The sequence below is a fragment of the Schistocerca americana genome, chromosome 8 (assembly GCF_021461395.2).
Source record: "Schistocerca americana isolate TAMUIC-IGC-003095 chromosome 8, iqSchAmer2.1, whole genome shotgun sequence".
NCBI classification, from domain to species: Eukaryota; Metazoa; Arthropoda; class Insecta; order Orthoptera; family Acrididae; genus Schistocerca; species Schistocerca americana.
In genome coordinates, this window is record NC_060126.1 from 399,611,527 (window position 1) to 399,638,833 (window position 27,307).

The 27,307-nt window shown below is 42.4% G+C and overlaps 1 protein-coding gene across 1 annotated transcript in view; it reads left to right on the plus strand.

Moving 5' to 3' along the window:
• The window catches only part of LOC124545368 (serine protease gd-like), a 243,124-nt gene that overhangs the window by 96,828 nt on the left and 118,989 nt on the right, over positions 1-27,307 (plus strand). The window contains exon 2 of the mRNA XM_047124279.1: positions 9,927-10,113. Coding sequence (XP_046980235.1) covers positions 9,927-10,113 — 187 coding nt within the window. The remainder of the gene's footprint in view (positions 1-9,926; positions 10,114-27,307) is intronic.

Consider the following 27,307-nt stretch of genomic DNA (forward strand, 5'->3'; position numbering starts at 1 on the left):
CACCAGATTCAGGGCTGCCTGCGCTTGCTCCACTTGGGTGGGGGGGTGGTGGTGGTGGTGGTGGTGGTGGTGGTGGTGGTGGTGGTGGTGGTGGTGAGGGGGGGGGGGGGACGTCTCGGTGGCGTTCCTCTGGCTCCCAGGACACGTTGGTATCTGTGGAAATGAGGCGGCCGATATAGCGGCCAAGTCTGCGGTCTCTCTTCTTCGGCCAGCTATTCGATCGATTCCCTTCGCCGATCTACGGAGCGTTTTATGTCGTCGTGTTGTTCTTTTATTGCACGCACATTGGTCGACACTTCCCCATAATAAATTGCGGGACGTGAAAGCTCTTCCCTGTGCTTGGACCTTTTCCTCCCGAACGCGTCGTCGGGAGGAGGTAATTTTAACTAGACTCCGGATAGGGCACTGTCTTTTTAACCATCGACATCTTTTAAGCGGCGATCCTCCCCCACTCTGTCCCCACTGCTCTCAGCTGTGGACGGTAAGACACCTTTTAATTGAGTGCCCCTATTTTACTCCGTTACGCGCCCGTCTACAGCTGTCGCCTGATATATCGTCCATTTTAGCAGATGACACGCGCTCGGCCGATCGCGTTTTCGAGTTTATTAGGGCAAGTGAGATGACGTCAGTCATTTGAAGCTCTTTTTGGGGACAACCAACCCCTTTCTGTAGTGGATTTTTAAGCTTTCCTTCTGCTTTTAGTTTCTCCAATTTTGTGAGTTTCGTTCCCATTGCTGCTGGTTTCCATTTTCGTTTTTTACCGTTCCCTAAGTCACAGACCGGGCGCTAATGACCATAGCAGTTTTGCGTCCCAAAACCAAAACAAACAAAAGAAACTTTGAATTTAGAACCGTACGTCGGTAAGCAACCAGAGGGACCATGTAATGCCAGTAATTAAGCTGGAGATATTGTTCTTCGAATGCTCGAACTGTTTCAATCGTTAGAATATATTATACTGTGCACGAATATTAAATGTATTATATTTAGATTTAATAAAGAACCGTAAAATCAGTCATAAACACCATTCAAAGTATACAAGTAGACAGCTTGCTTTGTGGACGACACCTGTCATCCGCGCGAGTGACCATGTCACGAATTATCGCGCGAGTAACAGAGGGTTAAGGGTGGCCGACGAAAATCTTCAGGCACACCACCGCGCCGGTCAGAATCGACACGAAAAGGCTTCAGGAGGTGGCATAAAGGGCGTTAGTGAAACCACTCCTTCCCTTGGGCCTTGATTCACACACATTTTACAGTGGAAAACCATAGTTCGCAGTGGCAGTGCAGTGAGCAACAGGACGACATTTTGACACTGCTGACACACTCCCCCTCCCCCCCCCCCCCCTGACCCTGACCATACAATCCTTCTCTAACGACATTGTAAGCCAACAACTTGTCGAACTTGACCATACATCTTTGGAGTGCAGCGTTTCAGCAGTTCCTGCTCTAGCGCACAGGGTGGAACTATTGCGGACCGTTCAGAAACATTAAAAGAAATTCGAACGTGATCCAGAGCAGCAAACGGTGATTACTCTTTTTCAGCCCTGATGTGACGATCACGCACATTTGCGTGAGGAACGGCAAAGGGACTAAGATCAATCAGTTCGACAACACACAATACATTCGGTGCCACACACCTGCGTTGGTTGGGTATTTTAAAAATGTACGTGTACAGAGACAATCCTTGACTGTCCTAGGCATCTGCAGGCAGGCTACGCTACTTCTCTAGCGCCAGCTGATGGCATGCCAAATGGGAGGGGCATGAAGGGGTTGGCTGTCTCCAAGCGCCTAGGATTCCATGATGAATTGTCTCTGTCCATGTACATTTCTAAGTGCTCAACAAAGGCAGGAAGTTGGCACCAGGGCTATTATAAGAATAGGAGACGGACCAATTTCCCTTTGATTCACCCACGTGTCAATGTTGCGCATCCCTGTGACGACGCAACCATTGAGACCTTTTCGTGTAGATTATGGGCGATGGTGTGTCTAAATGTTTTCCTTGGCCACCCATAAGAAAACATCGTGATTTTAACGCTGGGGGTTGCGGTTCTGACCTCCATCGCAGGGGCATCAAAAGAAGGGATGAAATGTAGGTAGGAGGGGCTTTGACGATCTTATGACACGTCCACAGTGGCATTGGGAAGATTTATGGTGAAATTTGGTGCCAGCGTGACAGCATTAACCCTCCTTACAACACACATTAACGTAGCAGCTCTGGGTGTGTGTGTGTGTGTGTGTGTGTGTGTGTGTGTGTGTGTGTCAGATTGTTGTTCCGAGGTGGTGTCGCAGGGCACTGTGCTTCTGCATCATTACAGACGAAGGTTTTGGATACGTATGAGCCAAATTTCAAACTTCTACTTAGTATTATGTATGTACTGACTGCAGTCTGACCTTACAAGTTGGAAGAAGATATTTCTGCAAAAACCGTTGTGTAGCCACAAGACTGCTGTAAAACTTATGCATTGCTACTGGGAAAAAATACAGTTAAAGGAAAATGCAACACCAAAAAATAATTAATGTAGAATAATGAAATTTTGGAAGTACTTTTGTCTAGGTAACATATTTAAATTATTAACATCGCAAGATCACAGGCCAATGTTAAGTGCGAGGTGAAATGCTGTTACATTAATAACCGGTGTGACAACAGTTCATTCCCGTGTCCAGCCATCCTGATTCAGGTTTTCTGTGATTTCACTAAATTGCTTCAGGCAAATGCCGGGATGGTTCCTTCGAAAGGGCACGGCCGACTTCCTTTCCCATCCTTCCCTAATCCGATGAGACCGATGACCTCGCTGTTTGGTCTCCTCCCCCAAAACAACCCAACCAACCCAGTGTGACCACCATAATGCTGAATGCAAACATGCAAATATCCATGCGTTGTGCTGTAAAAGTGCTGGATTCAGTTTGTGGGATGGAGTTCCATGCATATTGCACTTGGTCGGTCAATACAGAGATGGTAAATGCTAGTTGTGTTAGCTCTGGAGTCCCCGTCAGATGATGTTCCATATGTGCTTAAGTGGAGAAAGCTCTGGTGACAGAGCAGGCTAAATCAGCATGTTGGGTTACAACACCGGTATGTGGGCGAGCGTTATCCTGTTCGAAAACATCCCATGGAATTCTGCTCATGAATGGCAGCAGAACAGGTCGAATCGCCAGAATGATGTACAAATTGGTAGTCAGGTGCATGGGATAACCACGACAGTGTTCCTGCTGTCATAAAAAATGGCATCCAAGACCATAACTACAGGTCTACACCCAGTGTGTCTAGCATACAAACAGGTTGGTTGCAGGTCCTCAGCTGGCCTGCTCCTAATATAGACTCAGCTATCGCTGACATCGAGGCAAATCCAGATTTCATCAAAAAACAGAACAGACCTCCACCCTGTTCTCCAATCAGCTCTCGCTTGACACCATTGAAGTCGCAAATGGCGGTGGTTTGGGGACAGTGGAATGTACGCTACAGGACATCTGTCTCGGAGCTCTCCTGGACGTAACAGATTTGTAACAATTCATTCTGTCACTGTGGTATCAACTGCTGCTCAGATTGTTGCTGCAGATGCAGTACGATGCGCCAGAGCCACACATCGAACACGACGGTCTTTCCTGTTGGTAGTGCCATGTGGCCATCTGGAGCCTATCTTCTTGTGACAGTAAATTCCCATGACCACCGCTGCCAGCAATTTTGTACCGTGGCTACATTCCTGCTAAGTCTTTCTGGAATATTGCAGAACGAACATCCGGCGTCTAGCAGTCAGATTACACGGCCTCCTTCAAACTCAGTGGGTTGTCAATAATAGCGTCTTTGCCGCTATTAAGGCATTCTTGACTAACGTCGACTCATCGTGTCCGGTCTCAAATGTAACTAACACTCACGACCGTTACAGTGCGTATGTAAAGCAAACCTGATTTGCATCCTCATAGTGGCGCCACTAACGCCACTCTTATGCGACTGGCGCGAAATTTCGATAGGCATCATCTTTCAGATGTAGGAACACGGCTACCAGCTTCCGTTTGTAACGCACAACTCCTTCTTGGCGTTGCGATTTTTTCCGTCAGTGTTTTTCGACCAAGTGTAAAATTGTTTTGCAAACAAGTATTAATGTTATTTTTCGTGTGACATCTAAGCAGTGATATACCTTATTAATTCATCATGGGAGCTCACATCTCTTCAGAGTGTGAGCTTGGCCAGCATAGGTCCCAACCCTTGCAGTGCTTCTTCCCTTTATGTGCTAAAAGTCTGTCGTTCTATTATTCTTTTTTCGGCTGTACCATTCCATTGCATTGTCTTATTTTTGCCAATCATGCTTTGATTTGGTTTATGATTTTGGATACTTGGTTTTATTTCTACACTGGTACTTTCGACAACTTTTCATCGTTCCCTATATGGTCCCCATTGCTGGGCATGACCACCCTTCCTCTTCCAAATTTTACTGAACTGCAGATCGTGTGGGGAAGGTCGCCAAATACGGAGTACATTTGTGCCTCTCTGTCTTCGCGCACTTCCTTTCTGGCAAAAGTAATACACCCAAAACTGAACACAGTAGCTGTCCCATTGTGGTCCGTTGGGTCCTCAAATAGATGCACCATGGTAGCCCCCCCTGACAACACAGCTAGAAACTCCCCACATATGCTGCGCTGGCTGGGGCTCGGACACTGGCCGATTAACTGGCTGAGTTACTGTTGCCATTTCTGTGACTGGATGGCGCCCATGGGAAGACATTCAGTTGAGAATAAGTGGCGCCAATGTGAATGACTCGCAGATCAAGTGGCTCAAAATTTCTTCCACTGGTTGTTGTGTGGCTCAAGCAGTCTCTTCTAAAGGAAAGGATTCCTGCAATGAGAAGAGGTGACCCCACAATGTTTTCTTCCCTGGGTATGCTGTGGGAGGAACATAGATATAATAGACAAGAGGAGAAATACCCCCTCACAATACTTAGTTTGCTCTAGGATTGACAGAGATTCCTTTTCGGCCAGAAAGCCATTGTCCTTTGTTAATTCACCTGTAGGAGTGGTTTCAGCAGCGATTTCGAAAACAAAAAGTGGTTCAGTTCCGATTACAAACAGAACCCCAGCTCAGTTAAGGGCAGTGCTCACCTCTGACAATCTGGGCGACATTCCTGTAACTATCGCCCCACATTAGTGTCTCAGTATGGCACAAGGTATCAATCAGCTTGCCCTGTGACTCCCTTTTACAGGCCAGTGAAGAGTTACCTTCCAATTTGGAGTGAGAGGGTATGCATTTCACAGTCATGCCCAGTGGAGACTAGACACTAGGGTTGAAACTGTGGTTGCTGGTGTATTGATGCAATATGAAATCGTATGTTGACCTTCCCATGCAGTGCTTCAGATGCAGAGAGTCGGGCACAAGTCTTTGCATTGTAACCCCAGACCCCGTCCGTTGTGATTGTGTGTGTCAGCTGCACATGAACACTTCTGGTGTCACTTCCCTCCCCCCTCCCTGCTTCTGTACTGCAGGGAGCACCATTCCCCTTGTTCGCCAGACTGCATTATTTTCCAAAGAGAAAAGAAAATGCAAGAATACAAGACTCTTTGACTCTGGTATCAGGAGACCAGGAAGAAATGTGATCACTTGCATCCTATATATATGGCAATGACGTTTGCTGTGGCTATGACATCATCCTCTCAAGCAATGGTACCCTCACTCAGCTGATGGTTGGGGGTCCCCCCTCTTATTGTTTTAGCCACACCCACTTTGGTACTTTGGAAGCATAGACTTTCCATCCACCAGAGACGTTGATCCGTAATCCCACCAAGAGGAGCAACACCCTCTCACTCATAGGATTCTGCTGAACTGGAAGCAGATATCAGCCCAATGCCACAGGATCTGACATGTTCCATATCATGTACGAGTGCAGAGTTCCCGATGGACCCTGATTCAGAATTAATGCATACTGATGTTGTCTCCTCAGAAACGGTGGTAGCAGGTTCCTCCTTGGTAAAATCACGCCCTCACAGGATATCAGTAGCATGATACTCCAGTGAAACTGCATCAGTTTTTCCAACACTTGGCTGAACTACAACGTCACTAACGTGTTTCCGCTGCTTTGTGCATTACCCCCCAGGAAACTTGATACCCGCCACTGCATCTGGCCGGGGTATTTTGCGAATTGAGCAGACTATGACAGAGCATTGGATGGAGTTTTCACATATGTTTTGGACTCTGGCTGCAGTGAACATGTAACACTCAATGCGACTTTGATGGATGTGGATTTTCGTGTGAGAATGTCTCGGGATTCTGTCGTTTCAATGTGTACCTCCCTCCTAACAGTAAAGTGTCTAAAACCACAATGTCTACTTAGATTTCTCGGCTCACACTGCCTGTCCTTGTTCTAGTTGACTCCAATGCCCACAACCTTTCATGAGGTGAAAGTACGACCACTAGCTGCAATAAAGCTATGGAAACTTTGCTCGCAGAGCTTCAGTTCTGTCTCTTAAATACTGATGCCCTCACACACTTCATTGTTGCATATGAATCTTATTTGGTCATTGATTTTTCTATTTGTACCCTCCCCTCCATTGGCGAGTCCATGGTCTGTGTGACAATGATCACTTTCTGATCATCCTGTCCCTCCCTCAGCATCACTTGCCCAATGTTCCACACGGACAGACTCTCAACAATGCTGTTGGGATGCAATCGCTCCCTGCACCTTGCCACTTGGAAGTCTCGATGCAGCTGTCAAAAGCACAATAGCAGCCATTCTGTTGACAGCAGACTGAGTGATCCTCTTTTCCTCGAAACTCCTCCCCCCCCCCCCATCACCCCCCATCAAATGGCAATATCTTGGTGGACTTCAGAGGTCGAAAATGGGCTTTCCAAAGCCATAGGCAACATCCGTCGATGGAGCACCTCATTGCCTTTAAATGGCTCAGTGCCAGGGTCCATCACCTAATAAAATGCCAAAATTCACTTACCTTTCACTGCACATCATCTGGAACCATATATTCATTCCAGTGAATGGGAAATCTTCTTTGCCCTAGCCCTTTGCCGTAACATGGCTCCAGCACCACACTACATTCACAGCCAAGTGGTCAAACACCTTATCAGTGGATTGCCAATGTTATATCCTTGCCATTTTCAACAGTATCTGGAGTGAAAGTGAGCTCCCATCTCATTGGTGAGAAAGCATGATCGTCACAATACTGAAATTGGATAAAGAGTTTTTTATGGTGGACAGCTACTGCCCAGTTAGTCTCACCAGTGTTCTCTGCAAGTTGTGCAAATATATGGTGAGCCAATGGCAGTGTTGGTACCTTGAGACTCGGGGCTTTTGGCTCTGTCCCAGGCTGGTTTTTGCGAATGCCATTCTACTGCTGACAGTTAAGCCTACCTCAAGTCTGCCATCCAATCAGCTTTTGCCTAGCGAAAATATTTTATCACTGTCTTCTTCATCCTGCAATAAGCTTATGAAAGTACATGGCATTTTCACATCTTCATTACCAAACATGAGTGTGTTCTTTGGGTCCACTCCTGATTTTTGTCTGGTACTTTCTTGTCACACCATACCTTAGAGGTTCAAATTGGTACTTCCTGCAGTACCCACTATATACAATTGTGTGGCCTTGCAGGACTCTGTATTGAGTGTCCGCCTTTTTCTGTTGGCTGTCAACTGACTAGCAACGGCTGTTGTATCTAATATGTCACTCTCCTTGTATGCTGACGATTTTTACTTATGCTCCTCCACTGTGAATCTTGGTGAGCTCCAACTGCAGGGTGTCATATGAAAGATAGTCCTGGGCTCTCAACCATGGCTTCCAGTTTCCAGCCACCAAGACATGTATCACACACTTCTGTCACCAATGCACTGCCCATCCACAAACAAAACTCTACTTCAACAACCAGTTACTCGATGTGATAGAATCTTATCATTCTTTGGGACTGGTCTTTGATGCCCAGTTAAAATGGCTTCCCTACCTTTGCCAACTTCAGCAAATGTGCTAGTGACATCTTAACATCAGCTGGGTTGCAGACCAATGTACATTTTTGCGACTTTACAAAGCTCTGATCCGGTCCTGTCATTGTTATGGGAGTCTGGTATATGGCTCAGCATCACCTTCAGCATTGCAGATGCTGGACCAAATATGTCATTTTGGAGTCCAATCTGCAACAAGTGCCTTTTGGACCAGCCTCGTAAACAGCCTACTCGTGGAGGCTGGGATCCCTACAGTAAAGATCAGGTGTCAACAACAGCTGCTTAACTATGCGATACACATTTGCTGCTCAGGGGAGCACTTGCACAATAGAGGCCCAGGACTGGAGTCATGATGTTAGTTTATGTACAATGACTCAGCTCTGAAGCCCATCTCCCCCACCCCCCCCCACCCCCCCACCCCCACTATCGCCTTTTATTTGTACATCCCCAAGATGTGCACCCCGTCCTTGGTTCTGTCTCGATCTATCCTTTGGACTGAAAGATTCTGTTGATCCCATGGTTTTTCACTGCCTTTTCCTGCTCATCCTTGATGCATTTCTAGGTTTGCAAGTTGGATTCACTGATGAGGCTGTACTGTCAATGGATGAACTGGTTTTACCTAAACACATGCAACGTGCAGTGAACACTGCTTCTGCCAAGAGGTGCAGCGCATTCACTGCAGAATTGGTGGCACTCAAGCCTTCAGCCACATTTGTTCTTGCGCTGGTAAGTCATTCCTAATTGGTAGTGACTCCCTCTCCCTGAGTAGGCTTCAGCAATACTTTTGACTTTGCAAGATCTCCTTTCTGACTTCCATTGAGTTGAATGATGGGTCATTTTTGTCTGGATACCAGGTCATATTAGGATCTCAGTAGACACACACACACTCACCGACTGCTCAAATTGGCTATCAGGGTGCTGACTTAGCAGATGGAAGTACCTGAACCATACCTTCAGTTGACTCTATGCAGTTGTTGGACACCTGGAGCAACATTATGCTTCCCCACATCATAACACCTGCAATTGATGATATTTGGTGATAGTGGATGTAGCTTCATATTGCAAGAGGTGGGAACACTTAATCCATCCAGGACTATTTTGAACATGATTGCTTTCATAGTCAGTGTTATGATGTGATGAGGCATAATGTTGCATGATATTACCGACCTCCAAACCTTTGAACATGGTACACTCACTGATCAAAATTATTATGACACTATACTCCTTCCTCAAGTGCATCTTTTCAGGGGTACATTTGGTCACGATTTCATTTTTATGAATGGCAATACATGAACACATCGAACTGCACAGGTAGAGGTACTCTTGGTCTCGGAGGATATTTGGTGAATGGACTGGCCTACCCGTTCCCTGACTTAACTAACATTAAACATTTGTAGGATGAGTTGGGGAGACGTTCAGATGCACCAACAACCATCCAGTAGTTGTCAACAGCACTGATGGAGGAATAGAATGCCATACCGCAAGAACTATTTACCAACCTACTTGGGAGCACATTACAGAGCATTCATTGCTATCTATGGTGATGACACACCCTATGAAGAATCATGTCCCATCTTTTGTAATGTGCAGGGAATCATCATAAATCATGATGACTTCAGTGAAGTATTGTCTCTGAATAAAAGTGTGTCATTTCCATTTGTCCCACTGCGTGTTTCTTTGTTACCTTCTGTACTGTATTATACTGTAGCAGTTCTTTCTATGTATGGTCAAAATTACGTCAAGCTGTGCTACTTGTCAGTGACACATCATGTGTAAGTTACTTCCATCCTTAAGTTTTAGGCACCAGTGTGTATATTTAGGGACTTTGTCGTTTAATGATCTGTCTTAAAACTGAGCTCTGCAACTATCTCTAGCTGTTGGTTTACGATACTTTATTGCACTGATGAAAGGATGTGATTGTCAAAATGTGATGGTGTATGAAATATGCCATTCTGTACTATGACCTGTCGTAATGACTGTTGCTCATGTTGCCAGGCTGTGTATGCTGGGCTTGGTCGTGATGGCAGTGACTTTGGAGGTGCCCGACTCTCCGTGCCCAGATGCCTTCCGTTATGAGCAGGGTGTAGCTGGCTACTGGACAGCACTATTACAGTTGCCAGCCCCCGATAAGCCGCCCGTGAAGGTTGTCGCTGAGCTCTACCTCAAGGCAGAACTGCCCACTGTACGTACAAATACTAATCTGCTGCTTTCATTGTGCCTTCACACAACAAGCAGCAGCAGTAGCTACCTTATAGCATGCAAGAGTCACAGTAGGGAACAACTGTTATTTAGGTCATAGAGGAGCTTGGTTTTTGAGCCAGTGATGAGGTTCTCTTTCTGACTGGCAATTCTTTAGTATCTAAAGTACAGGGTGCATTGGGTATAAGTACAGATATTTCTATTGATGACTGAGGAGTGTAATGAACAATATTACATAAGTACTTACATTACTTGCAGACTAATAATTACATAGCCATTACAAGTCATATATTTTTAGGCTGGTTAGTTCTTCCAAGTACTTGGGGCAAGAGCAAACCATTAACGTTTATTTTCTTCTGGACAGCAGGTCAGATGCTGAAGTGTGGACATGTGGATGCAAAACAGTGGATCTGTATTGACTGGTATAGTCCACATAATGGTGCACTACAATCATGCAGAAAACATCAGGTCATTAAATTTGTTGTTTTTCCTCTGTGTCAAATAGTTTTCCCACAAACACACAGATGTGGATATATATTAAGGTACCGCATATAAAAATATCTGCACTTACACCTGTCTACAGCTGAAATAATCAGTTCATTAGACTCAAAACATTTTCCGTCATCGTATTTTTGAACCTGTGGAAATTTGGAAACTGGTGTATCAAATGTTATGATATACCAATGGTTATGACGATGGTGGCTGTTTCAAGAATTTGTACTTTAAAACCCTTAATTCCCCACAAACAAATTACTACGAGGCCAGGTGCATTAGAGATTTATCTAAATTTACAAACCAGTTTCACTATTTGCTTCAGAACACTGCTACAGTATATTTAATTTGCAGGCTAATAACAATCCCTTTTGGAAACCAGAAAATGCTGTTCCTAAACTTCCTGCAGAGTGAAATAGATGTCCAACTTTTTGGGGCTGTGCCACTTGCCTCCACAAACTGCTTTGATTGCTGTTTTTGTTTTTGTCTTAAAGTGAAGGACCAATGTCTTATCAGTGGTACCAAATTGATAAACAAAGTGTGATAGAACACTATTCCTGTGTATCCACTTGAACAAAAGAAACATAAGTAAAGCTTTCAAATACACTTATTTTGTGTTCTGTAGGCCCATATTGTGAATAGATCTAGGGATATGGATATTTATTACTTTGTCTTCTTGAGGTTATTAAAATACAACACACTGCTCAATTAAGTAAATAGTGTTGACCTGTTGAATACTTAAATATGTATCTGTTTGGCAGATTCTCTTACAGAAGAATATAGTATTTAAGTATTAATGCTCTTACTATGAAAATACACATTCATACAGGGGATGAATCTAAATGTTAAGTGCATAAACATCATAATATGCTTTTGGAACTTTTCTGCAGTGTAGAATTATGTGTGCAATAGGAAATGTCCAAGTTTTTTATGTTTGTAACAAGGCTTATCATCAAATAGACCTTGAATTTGCAAAAGAGAGGGCATAAAGTATTTTGCAGCCACTGAGTTGATAACCTTCAAAACTGTTCTCAGGTTTCTACCAGTTTGTTAACTCTTGAACTGCTGTGAAACATACGCTACAATACGGAAAACAGTATTTCAATGTTTCTAGAATGAAATTTCCACTCTATAGCAGAGTTGTTGTCAATGTTGTGGTAGCCATCTCTGTGCCAGTTTGAGAAATTTTTGTTTGTGTAATACACCAATAACTATTGCTATATCAATATCCATCCTCCCCAAACCACTGTGAGATGCACAGCAGAGGGTACATTGTGTTGTAACAGTTAGGAAGGTTTCTTCTCATTCCATTTATGTATGGAACATAAGAAGAATGATTGATTTGAATGCCTCTGTGCATGCAGTAATTATTCTAATCTTATCTTCACAATCCCTACATGAGCAATAAGTAGGGAATTGTCGCATATACTTAGAGTCGTCATTTAAAGCCCATTCTTGAAACTTTGTTAATAGACTTTCTTGGAATAGTTTGTTTATCTTCAAGAGCCTTCCACTTCAGTTCCTTTAGTAACTCTGTGGCACTCTCCCACAAATCAAACAAACCTGTGACCATTCTTGCTGCCCTTCTCTGTGTACATTCAGTATCCCCTGTTAGATCTATTTGGTACCGGTCCCACAAACTTGAGCAATATTCTAGAACCAATCACATGAGTGATTTGCAAGCAATATTCTTTGTAGACTAATTCAGTGCATTAGTATTTGTAAAATGAGTCTTTTATATAGTGTTCATTAAAAAATGATGCTCATTCCACTTGGGACCTGTGGAATGGTACATTACCTTATTTGTTTGAGTTGTAAATATTTGTCACGTATTGTTGTTTTTCTGACATGTTCTACATCCTGGAGGACCTCCTCACTACGGATCAATTGGAATGAAAGTAAATCTAATCTAATCTAATCCAGTATTTTATTAATAAACCAAAGTCTACCACCTGTTTTACCCACACCTGGGTATATCTGATTATTCCATTTCATATCCCTACAAACTGTTACACCCAGGTATATGTGCAAGTTGGCTGATTCCAACAGTTAGTCATTGGTATTACAGTCTTAGGATAGTACTTTTTTTTCATTTTGTGAAGTGCACAATTTTACATTTCTGGTCATTTAATGCAAGTTGCCAATCTTTGCACCACTTTGAAATCTTTCCAATATCTAACTGAATATTTATTCACCTACTTTCAGATTCATTATAGGTAACCGCCAGAAGTTTGAGGTTACTGTTAATATTGTTTGCAAGGTCATTAACATACAACAGTAACAGCAAAGGTCCCAACAGACTTTCTTGGGGCACACCTGGAGTTACTTGTACATCTGATGATGACTCTCCAACCAAGATAACATGCTTCATCCTCCCTACCTAAAAGTCCTCAGTCTGGTCACAAATTGCACTTGATACCCCATATGAACATACATTTGACAATAAGTGTAGATGTGGTACTGAGCCAAATGCTTTTTGGAAATCGAGAAATACTGCATCTACCTGACTCCCTTGATCCAAAGCTTTCAGTATGTCGTGTGAGAAAAGTGCTAGTTGGGTTTAACTTGATCTATGTTTTCAGAATCCACCCTGGTTGACATCGAGGAGGTCATTCTGTTGAAGATATCTCATTATGTTTGAGCATAGAATATGTTCTAAGATTCTACAACAAATCAATGTCCAGAGTATTGGATGGTAGTTTTGTGGATTACTTCTTGCAGAGAGGGGTGACCTGTGCTTTCTCCAAAAGCTGTGCACTGTTTTTGTTATAGGGTTCTATGACAGATTATAGTTAAGAGGGGGTAACTCAGGTGCTGGATTATGTTAGAAGAGGGGCTAACTCGGCCACAAATTCAGTATAGAATCTGGCAGGGATTCTATTGGGCTCTGGACCTTTGTTCAGTTTTAATGATTTCATAGATCTTATAATTATATTTTTTCCCTGAGAGATTTAAGTCTCTTCCTTATATATGATAATGATTGAAGCAGAAGAAATGAATTAAAATTTGTGCTGCGGCTGGGACTTGAACCCGGGTTCGAGCCTGGCCGCAGTGCAAATGTTAATTCATTTCTTCTGCTTCAAACATTATAGTTTTTATGATTTCAGTTGTTTCTCAACACCACTGACACTAATAGTTACTTCATTCATCTTTTCAGTGGTAAACTGGGGCATTTCTTCCATGTTTTCCTTTGTAAAGGAACATTTGAAAACAGAGTTAAGCATTTCAGCTTTTGCTTTGCTACCCTCAATTTCAGTTCTTGTCTCATTCACTAGAGACTGGACACTAACTTCGGTGCCACTAACAGCCTTTACATATTATCATGAATTTCTTTGGGTTTTGTAAAATATTATTTGACATTCCCCTTGTCATTGAAGGCATCACGCATTGCTCTCTTGACAGCCAAACACATTCCATTCAGCATCTCTCTATTTATAACCCTAACCTTTGTTTTATACCTGTTATGCAGTAATCTCTATTTCTTTAGAAGTTGCTTTACAGTGCCAGTATACCATGGGTGTTCTTAACAGGAGTGTATAAGCTATTGTATATGTCCCCAATGTAAAGAACTATATGCCCAAATGAAAGAAATAATCATTAATGGAATTTGAAACAGTTACTAGTTCACTAAAAACTTCCTTCAAGGGTTTTTTTAGTGTTCTGACAGGTTTGAGACTGCCTCCCATGAATTCAGTACCAAACTCTTTCATCTCGGAATACCACTTGCATCTTATGTCGTCAATAGTATAATTGCTTTTACTGTTACTTTTACTTTGAAGGGCTCTTCTGTTCTTCAGCAGTTGCCCTGTATTCCCACTCACCAAGACTCATGATGATTGCAACATCCTCTTTCAAACCTCTTCCTCATTTCAGTGATTCGTGCTTTTCAATTTTTTCTTGGCCATCCATGCTTCCTGCTTCCGAGCAGGAACCATTCCAGATTCCTTTTGGTCATCATCCTTGCTTCATACACACCACCCCACACCACATCATTGTACTATTGAAGAGCTCTTTTCTCAATTCCTAGCATTACTGATTGACTTATATCTACTATCTCCCTAATTTCCTCATTTCTTCTTTTTCTTCTATAATTTGTTGGCTATATTCCAATCTCTGTCTTATCCTATAGTTTCTTCCCTCCACAGCTTCCCCCAAGGGGTCACAACTCTTTCACGAGTGTGTTCATCATGAGTCATTGCAGTACTTCTAGCTTGCCTGTACTGCATTTTTATTCAGACTGTACCTTCTCTCCAACTTACACTCTATGAGTAATTCCCTGTGGACAACCCATCCTTGTGGAGAATAATGAATATGTATTCAGTGAACTCTCTTTCATTAGCAAGCTGTAGAGTGATTGTGTCTTAATTAAGAGAGCAAATGCTACCAATTTCCCAGTGGTACTCTCTTGTAACTTGTAAACAATTTGATGTGCCTGTTATCATCGTCATATACTGCCATCCCCCCACCCCTTGCCCATAAGACCGTCAACATGTACTAGGGATAAATTTTTCACTGGAACCTCATGCTACGGACAGATGAAGAACATCATGAACAGTTGAAGAGATGAGGGATCCACTTTGTATGTCATGCATATTGAGGCCCACTAGCCAACAAGATAGGTGAACTGAAGGTCACAGATTGTCTCTCGTATTTTGAAGCTTGAGAAACATAATTATGATGGTTCATATCCAGCCTCAATTATATCAATCTTCACAACTACAAAGTATGACCAATTCCTCAGCAGTACCTAATGTATTTACTCCTCCAACATTTTCTTGAAGCAAAAGAAGAAAAATTTATTGTAAGTACAGAGTTTTTTGATTTATCAAAAGCGTTTGACACTGTGTGCCACAACACTCTGCTGCTGAAATTAAAACTGTAAGTTTCTCAGTCTCTGCTGTTAAAATTATTCAGTCATACTTATCTAATAGATCTCAAACTATTTACTTCAAAACCAATATTCTAGTTTCTTACCCGTTAACCATGGTGTTCCTCAAGGGTCAATCTTGGGCCCTCTCTTGTTCATATTATATATGAATGACCTACCTAGCAATGTAATAGATGATACTACAAACTGTTACTTGTATGCAGATGATATCAATTTAAGTGTTACAGGGCCTACGAACAATAACATAAGTAACTCCACCTCACTCAAGGTAGATATACTTTCTGACTGGTGCAATGCCAATAGCCTGTCTATGAACATAAATAAAACACAGGAATTAAACATTTCTTATAACAATAGAATCGCCTTAGAGACTGTTCCTGTAAAGTTTCATGGCATTGTTTTGCCAAATAATTTAGGCTGGCAGGCACATGTGAATTACTTAACACCAAAAATCTCTAAAGGAATATTTATGCTCAGAAAATTACAAGCAACAGTAGATGAGAAAATTTTGCTCTCTGTCTATTATAGTTACATTCACTCTCATTTGACATATGGGACAATCTTATGGGGAAATAATTGCTACTCAAAATGCTTATTTACAGCCCAGGAAAAAGCTATCAGACTGATATGTAAAGTACCACCTAGAACTCACTGTAGAGAATTATTTATTAAACCTAGTATTATGACCTTGCCATGTATATACATATTTCAATGTCTCTTGTACATTAAAAAGAACTTGTCTAGTTTTGAACTGAATTCTGATGTACATAGTTATAACACACGACACTGTAATGATGTAAGAAAAGACTACTGCTCATATACCAAAACACTTAAACAGCTTCAAACAGACATCTGTAACTCTATTTAATAAACTACCAGAGTCAGTTAAGAGTCTGTAGCTGAAAAAAATTAAGATATTTGTAAGAACTCTATTAATTCAAAATTGTTTTTATACAATGGAAGATCACTGTGAGCATAATTTCTAACATAGATTAATTATTTATGTATTTATTGTCATTGTTGTTTGTACATTTATTGATGTTGCTTATACAAGCTTTACATCCCTGTAAATGTTTAGTTTTTGGGCTTTAAAAATCAATCAATCAATCAATCAATCTGATAATTGTGCCTGTTACCTCAATCATGAGACAGTATGACCTCCTCTCTCATGGTCCTGCAGAACCACTTGCAACAGCCAGCTGGATAAGAAACTCCACCTCCAGTCTCTACTGCTGACAGGGCTCGCTTTTGGGAGCTCTTCTCCCTGGAAATCCACAAGTCAGGATCCCTGCAGCAACCAGTGGGTGAAGGAGCCACAGACTGTGGGCCACAGGGCTGCTTGTTTTTCATTCATTCCTACACCACAACAGACAAGCCTTCCCTAGAACCTCAATCCACAAAAGTGAAAGAGAAGAAAAAGAAATCTCAGGAGAAGGCTACTCAGGTGATGCCAGAGGCACCTAATCACCTTGATAGTGCCACTTTCTGAGCTAATGTTCATTGCCGTGGGTTGCATCCACATTGCTGACAGGCAGTGACCCTGGTGTGTGACCAGTTTTTGTTGGCCCTTTCATGCCTAACAAGGGCAAAATGAATGTGATGATCCAAATGATCTCTAATATATATTTCTGTCATCTGCCAGAACTACAACTTATCCCCTCTTGTTCTGCAGTCTGTATTACTCTCCAAGAAACATGCTTCACTGATGACCTGCTTGCCTATGCTTCAAGCTTATTGCATGTTTTGTTGGAACTGTAGTGGTCCCAAGAAGGCATTTGGAAGCAGCTGGGTATTGGTTCACACAGATATAGTACATGGATTCCCCTTCCTACCGCACTGGAAGCAATAGTGGTGCACGTGCAAATAACCCCCAGTGATTACCATTTGCAACCTTTATTTATCTACAGGAAGGCCACTTATTTACCTTGAGATGGCTACCTTAATCCAACCATCTTTCGTATCTTGATCGTGTCTCCTCAATGATGGTACTTCTACCCCACTTCAGTGCTGCCTATTGCACATTTTTGGCTATCAACCATATGATCTTTTTACTTATATGGATATGGTGTCTGTTCTTTCGGACACTTTCCCCATGTGTGTGGGCTACACTCCACACACTCCAAGGTTGTCAGCAGCAGTCTTCCATTCAGGGCCTTGCCCTTTCAGGTGGCCTTTGTACAGATCACTCTGTTGCCGCAGAACACCTCATGATGAATTTTGCAATGGCATCAGCATCAGCTTTCTATCCTACCACCTTCCTCCTCTTGAAACAGTGGGCTGAAGCTTCCCATTTATGTTTTATTGCTTTTCAGGTGCAGTTCTACAATGTACCTTTTACTTAATGAGAACTTCTTCTGGCCCTCTCCTCTTCCCATGATTCAGTCATGATTCTAATTCAGTCCATAACCAACTGAATGAGATTTTCAGTCTGCAGTGGAGTGTGCACTGATATGAAACTTCCTGACAGATTAAAACTGTGTGCCGGACCAAGACTCAAACTCGGTCCCGAGTTTGAGTTTCGGTCCGGCACACAGTTTTAATCTGTCAGGAAGTTTCATAACCAACTACTTCAATACATCAGTCTTCCACTATGACAATATCTCCTCCAGGTGTTTAATCATGTTTGGCTCAAAGACATTTTCCTTGTCAAAGGAGAGACAGTATTGTGATTCCTGTCCTTAAGCCCAGCAAGGATCTGTCATTCTTTGGTAGTTACCAGCCAATCAGTTTGATCAGTCCCCTTATTCTCCTTAGGGGCAGTGTGCCATTTTGGAGGCACAGTTTGTGAATGATCATCTAGTTTGATTGGGAACTCCAATTTGCCAAGCCTCATCTCAGCAGCACAATCTTGTAGCAGTTTTCATAAATCTTCATAAGGGCTAAGTCACAGCTTGGTGTCATCACATCCTACTTACACTCCCTGAGTGGGATCTTCAGGGCCCCATCCTAATTCTTGTTCTCCAGTTCCTGTCCCACTGGTTGTTCAGAGTTTAGGTTGGCATCATCCTCAGCACTCCACAGACCCAGGAGAATGGTGTTCCAAAGGGCTCCAAGTATCCTTTTTTTTCCATAGCTATTAATGGATTTGTGACTGCCACTGGACCATTGGTCACCCCTGCTCTGTACGTGGTCTGTTTCTTTATTTGGGCTCCCTCTGACTCAGTGTTTTTCTTTTCCTGAAGCTATTAATGGATGATTTATATATTTGGGCTAGCTCCCAGTCAATAGCCTCTGCAGAGTGACACAAGAGTGCGATCCGGCATGCTTCTGCATTGGCATTCTATCATGGTTTCCAGTTCTCTCCCCTTAAATTGATAGTGGTGTATTTCTGTTGCCATACTATGTTCCATTGTGATCCAGAGTGCTACTTTGATGCCCACTGCTTGACTGTGGTCCCCCAGTTTCATTTCTTGAGTTGACAACAAGCATATTTGATTGCCCCATACCCGCCTTCTGAAGATTGGCTGTTTTCATAAACTCATTGTCCGTCACATCCTTGCCCACACCCCTCGGAGCACAGATCATTCGATTCTTCTCCACCCTTATTGGGCATTAGTTCTGTATCATCTGTTCTGTGGTTGTCAAGCTAATAGATCAGCTGCCCCTTCCATGCTACTCCTCTTGGACCTGGTTCGCTATCATGGTATCTGTTTAGCCACTGGTGCCTTTCACACTAACTCTATTAATAGTCTTCTGGTTCACACTTCGATCCCTCTCCTTTCAATTCAGCAATATCAGCTCCTGTTTTTCAACGCCATCACTAGCCACTCTTCCCCTGCTCATACCTACTATTATATACTTTCTGCAGGTTTGGGATGTCATCCACCGGCTGCCCGCCCTTGAGTGGGTTTACCATTTGGGCTCTGCCTCACTGCTCTCCACCAGTTTCCATCCCCCCTTCTTGTCCCCTTCCCTATGTTGTGGTCTGACCACCCTCCCCCTTCCCCCGTTGTTAGTTCCTCAGCCCTGCGTTTGGATGGACTTGTTCCTGGGTCTGAAAGCCCCTGTTGCTCCAATGGTGTTCTGTTGTATATTCCGCCCACTTTTACGGGAGTTTCAGACAGCTATTGTTTCTTACACCAGTCACTCTAAATCTGCAAATTACATGGGATATGCTTTCACAATTGACAGGAAGGACTATATAGAGGGTCTATACAAGGGCGATGTACTTGAGGACAATATAATGGAAATGGAAGAGGATGTAGATGAAGATGAAATGGGAGATATGATACTGCATGAAGAGTTTGACAGAGCACTGAAAGACCGGAGTTGAAACAAGGCCCTGGGAGTAGACATCATTCCATTAGAACCACTGACAGCCTTGGGACAGCCAGTCCTGACAAAACTCTACCAACTGGTGAGCAAGATGTATGAGACAAGTGAAATACCCTCAGACTTCAAGAAGAATATAATAATTCCAATCCCAAAGAAAGCAGGTGTTGACAGATGTGAAAATTACCAAACTATCAGTTTAATAAGACACAGCTGCAAAATGCTAACACAAATTCTTTACAGAAGAATGAAAAAACTGGTAGAAGCCGACCTCGGGGAAGATCAGTTCGGATTCCGTAGAAATATTGGAGCATGTGAGGCAATACTGACCTTATGACTTATCTTAGAAGAAAGATTAAGGAAAGGCAAACCTACATTTCTAGCATTTGTAGATTCAGAGAAAGCTTTTGACAATGTTGAGTGGAATACTCTCTTTCAAATTCTAAAGGTGGCAGGGATAAAATACAGGGGGCGAAAGGCTATTCACAATTTGTACAGAAACCAAATGGCAGTTATAAGAGTCGAGGGGCATGAAAGGGAAGCAGTGGTTGGGAAGGGAGTGAGACAGCGTTGTAGCCTCTCCCCGATGTTATTCAATCTGCATATTGAGCAAGCAGTAATGGAAACAAAAGAAAAATTTGGAGTAGGTACTAAAATCCATGGAGAAGAAATAAAAACTTTGAGGTTCGCCGATGACACTGTAATTCTGTCAGACAGCAAAGGACTTGGAAGAGCAGTTGAACGGATGGGACAGTGTCTTGAAAGAAGGATATAAGATGAACACCAACAAAAGCAAAATGAGGATAATGGAATGTAGTCGAATTAAGTTGGGTGATGCTGAGGGAATTAGATTAGAAAATGAGACACTTAAAGTAGTAAAGGAGTTTTGCTATTTGGGGAGCAAAATAACTGATGATGGTCAAAGTAGAGAGCATATAAAATGTAGACTGGCAATGGCAAGGAAAGCGTTTCTTAAGAAGAGAAATTTGTTAACATCAAGTATTGATTTAAGCATCAGGAAGTCATTTCTGAAAGTATTTGTATGGAAGTGAAACATGGACGATAAACAGTTTGGACAAGAAGAGAATAGAAGCTTTCAAAATGTGGTGCTACAGAAGAATGCTGAAGATTAGATGGGTAGCTAATGAGGAGGTATTGAATAGAATTGTCGAGAAGAGGAGTTTGTGGCACAACTTGACAAGAAGGGACTGGTTGGTAGATGTTCTGAGGCATCAAGGGATCACAAATTTAGCATTGGAGGGCAGTGTGGAGGGTAAAAATCATAGAGGGAGACCAAGAGATGAATACACCTAGCAGATTCAGAAGGATGTAGGTTGCAGTAAGTACTGGGAGATGAAGAAGCTTCCACAGGATAGGGTAGCATGGAGAGCTGCATCAAACCAGTCTCAGGGCTGAAGACAACAACAACAACAACAACAACAACAACAATGCTTTCACATCTTCTGTCAGAATGGAACAACATATTTTCCCTGTCACATGTGGGACGTTTATCATGGAATTGATGGCCATCTGTCAGGCCTGTGCTTTATTAAACTGTCCTGTCTCACCCAAGTTTTGCTACGTACAGAGTCAATGAGTGGCCTTCCAGCTATTACTCAGTGTTTTCCCACCATCCCTTGGTCTCTGCCATTCAAGACCTTCTCTCCAATCTTGGCACTGCTGCTTGTTCAGTTGATTCCCTTTGGGTTTCCAGCCATGTGGGTATACCAAGTAATGAACTTGCTGATTGTCTGTACTCATAACAATGTGCCAGTTCCTACACTCTTAAAACCTGTATAATACCGACTTCTAAACCATGTTCTGTAGAAAAACATCTGACTATAGTATATTTTTCCTTTGCCTGAGAGCTATGTTGATGGGAGGGAGGGGGGGGGGGGGGAGGGAGGACGGACAGTTGCAGCCCACCGCCTTTGCACCTGGGTATGGATCTGACCTGTCCTCATGCTGTCATGATTATTTCTCTCACCTTATTTCGTTACTGTCATTTCAACTATGTCCACTATGTGTTTACCTTTCTCATTTTTGCTGTTGTGAATTTCCAGGCTGTGTAGCATTCTTTACCCTGTAGCTGACTTTACACTTAATGGGGTTGATAAGGGTGGGTTTTCTCTCACCACAAATGTTCCATGGGATATCCCCGTCTGCTTTGATCCACTTACTGGTCTGACCCTTTTACTTCTTAAATTACACTGCCCAACAAAATAATTTTTTTGTATGTCACCTTCATTTCATGAGTCAAATCCTACTGATTTTGGGTTGAGAAAAATAAATATGACAAAGAATTTGTTTTATTAGCACTGGTTTCTCTGATGTACAATAGGTGGAAGTATTTTATTTTAATGGGTTGAGAGAAAAGATACATTTTAATTGCATATGCAAACAACACTGAAAGTCCATTTGACATTTTTAATGAGAGTTACATTTTAATAGTTATAAATTGATGGAGGAACACCTGGCAACTAGTTGGGTTTGAAGAGACTTGTGTGATGGCTTTGAGATCATTGTATTTTGGATTGCCTCTTGTGAGTCCCAGAGCAACCCCTACACATAGGTGAGCAGTGATCTGTGAGCAATGTTTCAATCCAATGACCCTGATGTCATTGTTCCGTTACAGAAATATTGCAGTGAAATCTTTCTCCCCATAAATTACTGAAAACTCCACAACTAAGAGGAAAAAAGTCTACATGAGTGGAAAAAATGCGTTCTACAGGACAAATTTCAACAGAGTTGATGGTGTTTTTGCATAGGCACTGTCACCAACTGAATGGAGTTGTCGTCTCTTTTGTTGCCTAAACTCTGTGAATCACTCACATTAAGGCTTGCCAAGCTTATTTTTCTTTCCCCTCCAAAATCTGATCAAATGCCGGATCATTTACAAGTTGTTTGATTTGTGGCCCACTAAAAATACCTTGCTTAACTTTTTATGCAAGGTATAGTAGCTGTCTACCATGTAACGAAGATGCTGAGCCGCAGACAGGCACAATGAAAAGACTGTCAGAAAGTGAGCTTTTGGCCAATAAGGTCTTTGTTGAAAATAGATAATACACACACACACACACACACACACACACACACACACACACACACACACACACACACACGAACACAATCCCTGGCAGTTTAAGCCAGTCTGGCTTCAGCTGGCAGAGACTGTCTTCATGTATATATATATATATGTGTGTGTGTGTGTGTGTGTGTGTGTGTGTGTGTGTGTGTGTGTGTGTGTGTGTGTGTTCAGCATATTTGAGTTGAGGAGGACTGCCCTGTTGGCGTAAGTCTCCTTCATGGCCAAGAGTAATAGAAGGAAGATGGCTGTTCAAACTAAGCTTGGAGGAAGCTATGAATAGCCTCCAGTCAATTGAATCATTATTCATATTCGAATATTTCATCAAAGCAAACAACAAGACTGTTCAAACAGTTACAGTTTTTTCTTGACACTGGGATTAGCAGAACTGAGAAGGACCCTACTGCAAAATTTCAAAACAAAAAATTAGGATATTTATTAAAAATAGTAATTTCCTACTAGCAAACTGGGAAAATTAGTTATGATCCCTGCTGCCCCTAAATTAGGGGCAAGACCTAAGATACACAAGGAAAACATTCCTATATGCCCAGTTATAAACTACATTGATAGCCCAGGGTACCTTTTGAGCCAAAAATTAAATTCAGTTGTAATGGATAAATATTGTTGCAGTAGAAGTTGAGTAGCACTGTGGTGTGGTGGTTATGATACTAAACTGCATGGAGAGTCATGAGTTCAAAACTCACCTGGACTGTAATTTCTATATTCAGTTTGACTAAATTCTATAAGTATCCACAAATGTCAAGAATCATTGTACTGGAATGTTCTGTAGCGGTATATATACTGGATGTGTTCTGCCCAGAGGCAGTTCGCTCCACGTTCTTGTGTGTGCAAGTGCTGAATAAACCTTTGTTAAGTGAAGTTAGTGTTTGTCATTTATCTAATTACACCTTCTTCTATGTGATATTATTCTGGTGGAGACACTGGGTATTGAAACTTGTGATACCGCACATTATTGACAACACAGTGGCTTCCATTAGGCCACGACAGAGCCACCATTTACGTGGTGAGAAACCCAAGTTCTAGCCATATTCAACAGATCGAAATCTATCAGAGACAGAAGAAGATGAGGACATTACGATGACAGCAACTGTGTGCCACCACATGAGACATCCTTGCAGATTCTCTGGTGACGATGGTAAAGATCCAAACAAGTGGCTGAAGGTATATGAGTGTATAGCCAAATTTAACAAATGGGATGACACCGTGTGTTTGGCTAATGTATTTTTCTACTTGGAGGGCATTGCCAAGCAATGGTATGAGAACAATGAGGAGAAGTTCACAAGCTGGGAAGTATTCCAGGTGGTACTGTGCACAAGCCTTTTGGCGACACACGACGACAGAAGTGCAAGGCTGAAGATAAATTAAAGTGCAGGGCACAACGTCCAGGATAAACTACAGCATCCTACATTAAAGACATTTTGGAGCTGTGTAAAATAGTGGATAGAATGAAGGAGGAAGATAAGGTTGCACATCTCATGAAGGGTGTTGCTGAAGACATGTATCAAGCCCTAACTCCTGAAGGAGGTTTCAACAGCAGACAACTTCATAAAATGGTGCCAGTATTTCGAGACAATGCATCAAAAAAGAATTACACGCAAGAAGTTTGAATGGCTTCCAAATGTTGTATCTATGCCTGTGATGGAGTAAGCAACTGATTTCATAAGTGTTCTTTGTCTGATTGTGAGAGAGGAAGTTCAGAAGACACTTGGATTGCAAGGGGAGCAAAAAACTGAGACACTTCAAGAGGCCGTAAGGGAGGAAGTGGAACAGACATTGAACCCAATCTCTCGTCCTTCATTTCCCTTTAAAATGGTGAAAAAGTCAAGACCCAGCCGGAGCTACGTTCCTACAATGCCGCATGAGGAAGCTGTTTGGGCACCAAGGAAGACTGACGTCTGAAGGACCCAGGATAACCAACCAGTATGTTTCCACTGTGGGTGACTGGGACATGTGGTATGCTATTGTCGAGAAAGGTGGTGGATATTTGATGATGCCTGTGCCAGAAGGCAGCAGACCGATCTTAGCCGACACCAACTCCGGGACGATGAAGATGAACAAGAAGATGTGGGTGCAGGACAATGTAGGTCACCATCGCCACTAGCTAGCCACTGGAGAGGATGCTCCCCAACACGCCAATCAAGGTCTCCATCACTGTTTAGAAGCTCCAGCCGATCACCTAGCCACCGCAACCTGGAAAACTAAAGGGTGCGACCTTCCTTGGAGGTGAGGCTACCGAAGAGAAAAATCCTTTGCTGTTGATCACTACAAAAATGATAGGAAACTATGTCGATATCCTCATGGATGGCTGACCAGTCCAAGCTCTTGTGGACTCCAGAGCATCATATTCAGTTTTTTTGGAGAAGTACCATCACCAGTTGCTGAAAACCTATTCATCGACAACAAAACATCTCTGCTGAAGGTGGCTAATGGGAAATATGTTATACCTACAGGAAGATGTACCATTCGTGTGGGTATAGATTGCCATATACAGCCCTTAGAATTCATCATCTTACAAGAGCGTGGTTATGACATCATTCTCGGATGGGACTTTTTGGAAGTTTCTCAGGCAATTATAGATTGTGGTCGCTCGAAAATTATACTAGACAAGATGAGATACTGTGGACAGGAAGATGCACATCAGAGTGTGTGGAGACTATGTGTGCTGGATGAAGTGATCACTCTTGCAGTCAGCGTTAGGAAGGTAACTGTCATGTGTCATGCCATGCATCAACCCATGGATCTTGTAGTGGAATGTAAGAGAAGCATACCACTGAAGAATAACTTGGTCATCCCAATCTCTGTCGTCTCATTTAAGAATGGATTCAGTGAATTGTGGGTAGTTAACTGTCGCTGAGAACGACAGATTCTTCCAAGACACATTTGCATAGTAAACACTGAGCTGTTAGTTGAAGAACAGCTGAGTACCATAGAAACCTCCCATGCTGAGTCTGTGGGTGAAATTAGCACTACCACTAAGAGATAAGATCTTCTAGCTTGACTAACACCAGACCTCACTAAGGAACAACTGCTACTTGCCATAATGATGAAGAATGACATCATTCAGCCTTCGCAGAGCCCATGGTCATCACCAGTGGTCCGTGTCAGGAAGAAGGATGGCAGTTGGCACTTTTGTGTTGATTAAAGGAAGCTTAATAAGATAACTAAAAGGGACATTTACCCTCTTCCACGAATTTACGATGCACTAGATTGTCTGAAGGGGGCTAAGTTTTTCTCAATCACGGGCATGTATTTGGGATACTGGCAAATCGAAGTAGATGAGGATGATTGTGAGAAAACTGCATTCATCAGCCCTGAGGGCCTGTATGAGTTTAAGGTTATGCTGTTTGGTTTGTGTAATGCACCAGCAACTTTTTAACAGATGATGGATAATCTTCTAAGGCACCTAAAGTGGATGATGTGTCTTTGTTATTTAGATGACATTATAGTGTTCTCAGAGACATTTGATGAATATATAAAAAGACTGAGGGCCGTTCTTAAGTGTCTCAAACAAGGCAGACTGAAACTTAGTCCAAGAAAGTGTCTCTTTGGAGCAAAAGAAACCAAAATACTTGGACACCTTGTGTCAAACAAAAGTGTGCGGCCAGACCCAGAAATGGTGAGATCTGTAATGGAATTCCCTATTCCTAAAAGTATTAGAGATGTGAGAAGCTTCCTCAGATTATGTTCTTATTACTGTGGTTTTATCAAAGACTTTTGTATCAAAGCCAGGCCACTCCAAGAGTTGTTGAAAACTGATGCTAAATTTATCTGGGGTGGTGCTCAACGAGATTCTTTCAATGTGCTACAAAAAGCTCTGTCAACTGACCCTGTACTTGGTCTGTATGATGAGAGAGCACCTACAGAACTACACACAAATGCCAGTGGGTATGGGATCAGTGCTGTTCTGGAGCAAATTTCAGGTGGAAAAGAGGAGGTTATAGCCTATGTTTCTAAGACACTTACAAAATCCGAGAGAAACTACTCAACTATAGAAAGAGAATGTCTTGCTGTGATCTGGGCCATGTACAAATTTCAACAGTATCTCTATGGAAAGCCTTTCACAGTTGTTACAGACCATCATTCACTTTGTTGGTTGACAGGTCTTAAGGATCCAACAGGATGACTCACCAAGTGGGCACTACATCTTCAAGAGTATGACATTACCAAAGTGTACAAAAGTGGAAGAAAACACCAAGATGCTGACTGTCTCTCAAGAAACCCTGTGCAAGACCATCAAGACTTTGATGGAGATAGCGAATGTCTCGCTGCACTCCAGAATCTCTCTGTTGAGCAGAAGAAAGACGCCAAGATATCACAATTATGCTTGCCTTAAATCGGTCAGATGATGTGAAAGGATGATTTAAGTTAGTTAATGGATTACTTTGCAAGAAAAACTTTGATCCATTTGGAAAGAGGTGG